This window comes from Pinus tabuliformis, chromosome X (genome assembly GCF_031772625.1).
Source record: "Pinus tabuliformis cultivar Carrire ecotype Pingquan chromosome X, CPIR1, whole genome shotgun sequence".
Lineage (NCBI taxonomy): Eukaryota > Viridiplantae > Streptophyta > Pinopsida > Pinales > Pinaceae > Pinus > Pinus tabuliformis.
This window is the reverse complement of record NC_142308.1, coordinates 1,044,751,888-1,044,760,600: the sequence shown is the minus strand read 5'-3', so window position 1 is coordinate 1,044,760,600 and position 8,713 is coordinate 1,044,751,888. Positions and strand designations below refer to the sequence as shown.

The 8,713-nt window shown below is 42.1% G+C and overlaps 1 protein-coding gene across 1 annotated transcript; it reads left to right on the top strand.

The window, feature by feature from the left end:
* The first annotated feature begins 289 nt into the window (after positions 1-289).
* Positions 290-5,679, top strand: LOC149143368 (uncharacterized). Its single transcript, XM_089451788.1, has 3 exons — positions 290-823; positions 1,513-2,861; positions 3,186-5,679. Exons 1-3 carry the CDS (start codon positions 290-292, stop codon positions 5,677-5,679), a joined length of 4,377 nt encoding a protein of 1,458 aa, XP_089307914.1.
* Positions 5,680-8,713: the final 3,034 nt, after the last annotated feature.

Below are 8,713 nucleotides of genomic sequence, written 5' to 3'. Positions count from 1 at the left end.
ATAAAACCTACCTGAGTCTATTCAAGCATTTTCGCTACCGCTCAGGACCGGAGCCTTGGCCTGCGCGCGCCCTCTGAGACTGCACCCCTCCTTCGGCACCGTGGCTGTCTGGGCCTTGGCCTCCCGCCATGGCCCCCCGGACTCTCCTCGGGAGGAAATCGATCCTCAAAAGGCCTTTTCAAATCTTGTGAAATCACTCCCTCCTCAACGCCCTAGACCTGCGATTTCGAAATTTGTCAAGAAATTAGATGTTCTTCAAGAAGTTCAACTGCCTCCAACCCTGCCTCGCATGGCAGCATTATCTCTTGCTGAAAAAGGTCTCATAGGGCAATTCACAGGCCTCTGGCCCTCTCCAAGAACAGTTCAAAGATGGGTTGAACGAAACTGGTCAGATAAAATCCAAGGGAAAATATCAATTAGGTTTTGTGGAAAAGGGTACTATACATTCCACTTCGAATCCAAAGAGGACAAGGATTTGATCTTCAGAAACGAGCCGTATTTCATGGACTCCAGGGGTCTCTACCTCAACAAATGGACCCCAGATTTTGACCCCGAGCTGGATGTTCCCAGTGCTGTTCCGGTTTGGGTCCGTCTACCTCACCTCCCTCTCCATTGCTGGGGAGATGAGTCTGTTCGGGCCATTGGGAACGTTGTAGGCAAATATATTGATCGTAGCGAGCCGAAGGATAACATGCAAGCCTGTGCAAGGATCTGTGTCGAAGTGGATCTAGGCAAAGGACTGCCTGAAGCAATAAAGCTGAAAGTGGACGAATGGAGTCATGTCCAGCAACTGGACTACGAGCAGATACCATTTAAATGTAAGGTATGTCACGAATATGGACACTTTGCTAATAGATGTTCTAAACTTGTTGATGCAGAGAGTGATGAGCAGGAAGGCCATTGGGAATCAGTCAAAAAGAAGAAGTCTGCCCCTTCATCCAAGCCTCCCCTGGTTTCTGATAACCCTGGACCCTCTGCTCCGCGTCCTTCTTCTTCCTCTCCATCTGTTCCCCTCTTACCTGATCCGCCCCTCCCCCCCTCTTCTAACCCCTTTCTTGTTCTCTCTGAGTCTCCTCCAGAAGATCCCCCCTTGCCCCCCTCAGCCCTATCTGAGCCTTCTGACCCCCACCCTTCCCAGATCATCTCTTCGCAGGCATCCCTTGAGCCCTCTCTATCCAGAATAACCAGAAGCTCTTCGAAAGAACATGGAACATCCAGTGACATTTACAAAAAACCGGGACCTGGAAGGAAATCAGCCAAGCAACACAGGGATGAGAACGCTCAGAAAGATATAGCCATGGGAACGCAAACACCAATAGAATCTTTCATTCTGGGGCATCAAGAGAAAGAGACAAGTCACAAAGAACAAGAGAGGCGAGCACCTCTCCGCATGCCCAATACCCAATGATGAAAATCTTATCTTGGAACAGCAGGGGTTTAGGGCACCCCTCCAAAGTTGCTGCCCTCAGAGACCTAATTCACAATGAAAAGCCAGAAATTATGTTGATACAGGAGACAAAACAAGATCAACATGAAATGAGAAGAATAATAGACCAGCAGAAACACTATATAGGATGTATTAGTGACTCAAGAGGAGCCTCCGGAGGAATTGTCACCATCTGGGACAATAGTAAATGGAACTGCACTTCAACAAATCTCCACCAGCACTGGATCAGAACCGTTTTGGACAGCAGAACAGGCAACCATACAGTAATTATTTATAATGTTTATAGCCCCAACCATTACAGAGAAAAGGAAATATGTTGGGATGATCTAAGGGCAAGTATCGATGGGGAGCCAAATTCAAACATCATAGTAGCAGGCGACTTCAATCTAGTCTTGCATGCCAATGAAAAAAGGGGAGGATGTTTTACTCCAGATCCCTTCAGAGGTCGAATGGAGGCTATCATTCAAGACCATGAATTAGTTGATGTTGTTCCTAAAAATCGCAGGTATACTTGGAGTAACCGTAGGATTGGCATTGGCAATATAATGGAGCGGCTTGACAGATTTTTAGTTAATATCTCGTACCTCTCTTCCTTTTCTGTAGGATATGCCAACGTCCTCAACACTTCAGCATCCGATCACTACCCTATTACTCTCACTCTAGAAACGCATTGCCCCCTCGGGCCTATCCCATTTAAATACAGCCCCCTTTGGAATTGGATTCCAGCAGTCAGAGAAATTGTTCAGAAGGCGTGGAGCCAGCATGTAGAAGGTTCCCCAGGCTTCATCTGGGAAACTAAATTAAAAAGAACCAAACAGGTGATAAAGGAATGGGCCAAAGAGAATTATAAGGAACCCGAGGAGGTTAAAAAGAAGATTAAGAGTGATCTTGAGAGCGTTCAATTAAGGATTGAAGAACATGGCCTATCTCAGCAAAACAAGGAGCAAGAAAACGCTCTCTATACACAGCTGAGCCACATAAACAGGGAGGAAGAAACCAAATGGCGTTTAAAATCCAGGCAATTATGGCTCCAAGGAGGAGACAAAAATACAACCTATTTTCATAAACAGGCCACTGCTCGAAAGCTTAGGAACAATGTAAGCTCAATTTTGGATAATGAAGGAAATCTGCACAACACCCAAGAGACCATTAGAAAGGCCGCCTCTGAGCATTACAGAAATCTCCTAACCGAAACCAAAGGCGAAGAGGATTACACTGATTTGCTCCAACACTTACCCAAAGGAATCACTAAGGAGATGAACGACAGTCTAAACAAGGAAATTGAAGAAGAGGAAATCAGAAGAGCGATTTGGAATCTACATCCTGATAAGGCACCTGGGCCTGATGGATTTCCCATCTGCTTCTATAGGGTGTTTTGGGGTCTTATAAAAAGGGACTTGATTAAGATGATCAGGTGGATGCAGAGAAAGGGTAAAATAGGAGGGTTCACCAACTCCACCTTTCTTGCCCTCATCCCCAAAGAAAACCGGCCCACTTCCTTCTCCAGATTCCGACCCATCTCCCTCTGCAACTCTTCCTATAAAATTCTTTCCAAAATTCTAGCCTCTCGCCTCAAACCCCTCCTTCCCTCTTTGATCTCTGAAAATCAAGGAGGTTTCTTGCCTAATAGGCAGATCACTGATTCCATTCTTCTTGTGCAAGAAGCCATTCATTCGAGCCTCTCCAGGAAGGAAAAAGGGTTCATCCTCAAGCTTGACCTGGCTAATGCCTTTGACAGAGTCCGGCACTCCTTCCTCATAGCTGTCCTAAAAAAGATGGGATTCGAGTTGGCCTTCATTAACCTTATAGCTGCTTGCATCTCTGGGCCCTGGATTTCCCCCCTGATCAATGGCAGACCAGGTGAAGCATTTCAATCTTCCCAGGGTCTTAGACAGGGCTGCCCCCTCTCCCCCTATCTCTTTATCCTCATGGCGGAATCCTTCAGTCAAGCTCTGGATCATAACAGGAGAGTGGGCCTCATAACTGGAATCAAATTCGGGAATGGAGCAAAGAACATCAATCACTCACAGTTTGTTGATGACACCTTGTTAATTGGAGGAGCTTCCACCACAATAGCAAGGAGGTTCAAGAAACTCCTTGACCAATTTATGGGGTACTCTGGAGGCATGGTCAACCAGCTTAAAAGCTGTATATATGGATGGAATACTTCAAACCAGGTAATTCACAGTATTGCAAATATATTTGGTGTCTCCTGCAACCTGGAGTGGACTCATTTCTCTTACCTAGGCATGCCAGTGAGCCTTGGTCCTTTGAAGGCTGGTACCTGGGATGGAATCATTGATAAGGTGAAGAGGAAGGTGCAACAATGGGGATCACTGTGGCTCAACCCAGCAGGCCGCCTTATTCTTCTCAAGTCAGGTATCACCTCTCTCCCTCTTTACCGCTTCTCTCTTTACCAAGCCCCTGCTACCTTTCACCATAAAATGGAAGTTGTTCTCCGTCAATTCCTTTGGCAAGGAGGGAAGAACGACAAAAGCAAGTTTAATTTAGTCAGCTGGAAACATGTCATCCAAACCCAAGATAGAGGCGGTCTCGGTATTAGGTCGCCCAAGTTCTTAAATCTTGCCTTTGGTGGGAAAATTGTATGGAGGCTTATTACAGGTCCCTCTTCGTGGTGGAAAAGAGTGCTGGAGACCAAATACCTAAACTTCCCCAGGCAGCAACTTCTTGACTCTGATATTCCTAACAGAGACTCCTCTAAAATCTGGCGGCTATGCAAAAAAGCCATTCCACTCATGATCCAGAACACTTCTAAAGTTCCTGTGGGGGGAGCCAGTATCAATATTGGAACGGATAAAATCCTGGGGCAACAACCTATAAACATGCATGAAGAAGCCATACCCATCATCAATTTCTTCAACAACAGGGGGATACACCACCTGGACCAAATTTCCAACTGGGATCCCCATTCTCACATTTGGACAGGGTGGTCCTTCCCGGAAATACCCAGCGAATTAAATCCTAGCCTTTGCTATCTGCAGACTCTCCTTCACAGTAAAGCTCCCATTAAGAAGAATGAGAGGGATGGTTTTCGTTGGGATTTAACTGGAACAAATTACACAGTCAAAGCAGGCCACCAGTATCTCTGCAACAACACCTTTCCCATGACCTTATGGAACCACTGGAAAATGGCTTGGAAGTCAGAGGCGCTCCCAAAAATAAAATTTTTCATATGGCTTCTGCTGAAGGGTAAAATCTTAACAGCAGAGAACTTGAAAAAGAGAGGCATCAACGGCCCATCCAGATGTCCTAACTGCTACAACGCCGAAGAAACGATGCACCATCTCTTTGTAGAATGCCCCTTTGCTATTGAATGTTGGAAAAGTTTGTCCTTCACTGGCAATTTACCTTGGAATTCTCAACATTCCATAGTCGAAGCAATTCACATCTGGAAAAAAAGCTGCCCCTGGAAAGAAAAAAGAAGTAACCTGGTGAAGAGAGTATGGAATACTCTCCCTTATACCTTGCTATGGCGAATCTGGCTAGCAAGAAATCGGAAAATATTCCAAGACAAGAGCTCAGCTACAAGAATAGTTTGCAACAAGGCCAAAAATCTCGCCCTGGAAGCTATCTCAATCAAAACCCCAAGCAGGATAGATGCAACAATGTACAGTGTGGAAGAGCGAGAATTTATAAGTTACATTCTGGATAAAAATTACAAAGCCCAGAATGGTAGCATGGCGAATGAACAACGCAGTAAAGAAACCAACTCCTGGAAAATCAGATTAAAAGAAGAGGAGTTTGTCAATTGGATACAAAATTGCAACAACTTCTATCTTTTTTTCAATGGGGCATCTAAATCGAATCCAGGAACAACCGGAGCAGGGGGACTGATCATCAACGCTAATGGGGAATGCATTCTGCACTATGAATGGGGCCTAGGGAAGGTCTCGAACAATAGAGCGGAAGCATTAGCCCTGTTTCAAGGACTAACTCAGCTAAGAAAATTGGGGATAAATTCGGCAAGGATCTTAGGAGATTCTTCTGTTGTCATCCGCCTCATGGTCCACCAGAAAGAATCGCCTAACACCCTCCTCCAGCAAGTCATCAGGCGAAATCAATTGCTGCATCAGGCAATGGATAACTTGCAGTACTTCCATATCCTTCGTAATCTCAACAAGCAGGCCGATGGATATGCCAACAGAGCGTGTGAAAGGACAGTAGGCAGTTTGTGTTGCAACGCTGAGGAGATCCATCAGCCCTTGCCATGATCCGAGTCAAGCCTTTCCGCACCAAATCAGACAGTACTGACAAAAAGGATTGGAATCAGACCTATCAGGCCTTCAGCAAAATTGCTATCCGCATAGGGATATGGCAAAGATATTATCCTCTCCAAATTCTTCTCAATCTCAATAACCATGCCGGTCTCTATCTTATCAATCCTGTTCCTCGGGCTTCACTGGACAGTTCTCTGACCTTTCCGTGCCTCTCTCTGGACTCCCTCTCTTTTCTCGTGACCGGCTCTCACCCCTCCCGCCTCTCCTTATATCCTCCCTCCCCTCTCCTTATCCATGTGCTCTACCCCCTGATTGCTCCTCTCTGCGACTCATCGCGGCTATACATTCCCGCCTCTGGTTCCAGGTGGATCTACCAATCTTCTAGCTGCGTCGTTATCTGATTTTCTTCTCCTGCCATTGTAACCTGGAAGATTTCTACTCCCCGCGTTGTTGACCGAATCCATAGGCAGTACCTCTTCGCCCCCATCCGCCCTCTATTTTCCCCTCCCTCAGCATCAGCTATGGCTCGCAATGAGGATTGTTTGCACTGCTCGGACCTGCAAGCTGAGCTGGAAGAAATCAGAGCCCAACAGCATATCTTAGACAATCAACAGAGGATTTTGGAAGCAAGAATCGATGACCAGAATCGCATCATTAATGACAAATACCGAGCAGAAATTGATCTCTTCTTGCACAGGGTTTCTTCTCTTCATCAACAGTTCAACCATTTGTCAAACAGGTGTAGCCATGCGGAAGAGTCCATAACGATTCTGAAATATATGATGGACAAACGCAACAACGCAGCCCCAAGCTCCTCAAGCGCTAAGCAAATAGACGGGGATGAAAAACCGGAGGAATCTACAGCAAGGCACATCAGCCATATTAACATAGATTAGAAATGATTTGTAAATGTCAGTTTTTGCTGCTCCAATATGTAAGAGTCTACAGTAGTTTAGAAGTCCTCAAAGACAGAACAAGTAGGAGAAGGATCAAGGAGAGATATCTGTTTTGTAACTCCACTGATCCTGGCTGCCCTCAGCACTTAATGTACCTCAGGAGTCCTGACTCCCATCTTTTTTTTTTCAGTTATTAATACAGCAACGGATTATGTTTAAAAAAAAAAAAAAAAAAAAACTTACCTGAGTCTGAAAATAAATCAAGAACCCAATCTCCTTCATTTGAACATAAGCCTATAAGATAGTTAATCAATCACTGTGGTTTTTGATACATGTCAACTCTCTCTCCTTTTGCTTCTTTCTCTTCATATGTTAGTTTCTTCACAACAACATCATAAACCAGTTCTTGGTTATGACTCTTTCCATCTACCTGATTAAAAAGCATAGACATATAACTATTATTTTTTGTCCAACTATCAATATGGATGAACTCACAATTATTTATAATTGGTTGATCTTCACGGTTAAGAAGATTTGATTTTTTGCCTGTAACATGAAATAGTAAAAGTTTAATTAATTTGTACATAAATGATTTTTTTAACATTAATCAACATACCATCGCAACATCTTACCATGTAAGCTGAATCATTGAGTTCGTTTCCCCTTGAAGCTTGTCAATAACATTGCCAATTATGTGTCTGAATGAAATGTAACAAATCTCCATAATGGTGATGATGTGACTTCTACAAATTTTGCAACCACTTTACTAAGAGCTTGATAAGTATAAGGGTCACTATCATAGTCAATGTTTGGGATATTGAAACCATGGGGAATATCTGCAATAGCTAGGGAATAATCCCTTTTAAGTATGAGTTTAGCAATGTCTTCATAGTCACCTTATATTACTTGATATTGAATATTGTTAAGCCCATTCCAAATGAAATGAATAAGAGTTGGATCAAATTCAACATTTCTAAGACGTTTCTTTCTCAGTCTTTCGATCTTAATTTTTTCAATAAAGCTTATGAAACTATCTGGTGCTCCATTTGCATCCTACCTCATCTTTAATAAAATAAACAAATATATGTATATGTTATAAAATAAAAATATTATATAGATGAATAAAAATGAATGTATAAATCAACATACCTTTTTAAATGCAAGATAAAAATACTTTAGTCTTGATGTAGAACTTGAATCTGGGTAGTTACGTACAACATCATCCCAACTATATTCATTAAAAAATTTAACCATTTGTTCTTTTATTTTCATGTAAACTTTGTGACTGAATAGATAAAGTCAAAAAAGTTAATATAATGATATGTATAACAAATACTACGAAGAACAATATGTTATATTTAAAATAAAATTATAATCTAGAAATAAGTAAAAATAATTCAACAAACTTACTTTTGAAATTCCTCAGACATTTCGTCAATTGATAACTCCCATGAATTCACATGAGATAATATTGCTTTGACACATTTTTCATCCTTCACTCGCAATGCTCTCCAAGGTGTGATAGTCATATCTTCTAGAGGCTGCTTCATTTTAGGACCTGATTTACTGCTGCTACATATCAATGGTTTAGACTTTTTGACCTTCTAGTTTTTAATGCCAGTGTTCTCCCACGTGCTAAAAATCTCATTAATCAATTCCCAAATCTGTCGAGTTCTAAATGCCATCTGGAAAATGTTATCAATACTTCTGAATATATCAGAATTTACTTTGTCGAATTTTGAATTGATTTTCTCCTCAATTTTATAGCCTATTTCCATACAATATTCCTTTCAAAATTCTAGAGTAACATTTATGTTATCCCCACCACATTTTTCTTCAAATTCATTATGAATAAATCTAACCCTTTGGATGAAAGTCATAGAAATCCTATATTCATTATCTGTATTATGATCCCATGCCAATAACTTTTCTTCTGTATCTGATAAACCATCATAAATGATACTTTTCATTGTTTCAATACATGGGTTATTGGGATATTCCTCCATCAATTGCCTTTGAACTTCTACAAAATGGTTCCCCCTAAGCACATAATAATTGTATTAAAAACATTTTGACTTATCAAATGCTTCTTTGTTGGGAACTTGAATTGGATCAACAAGAAGCACATAATT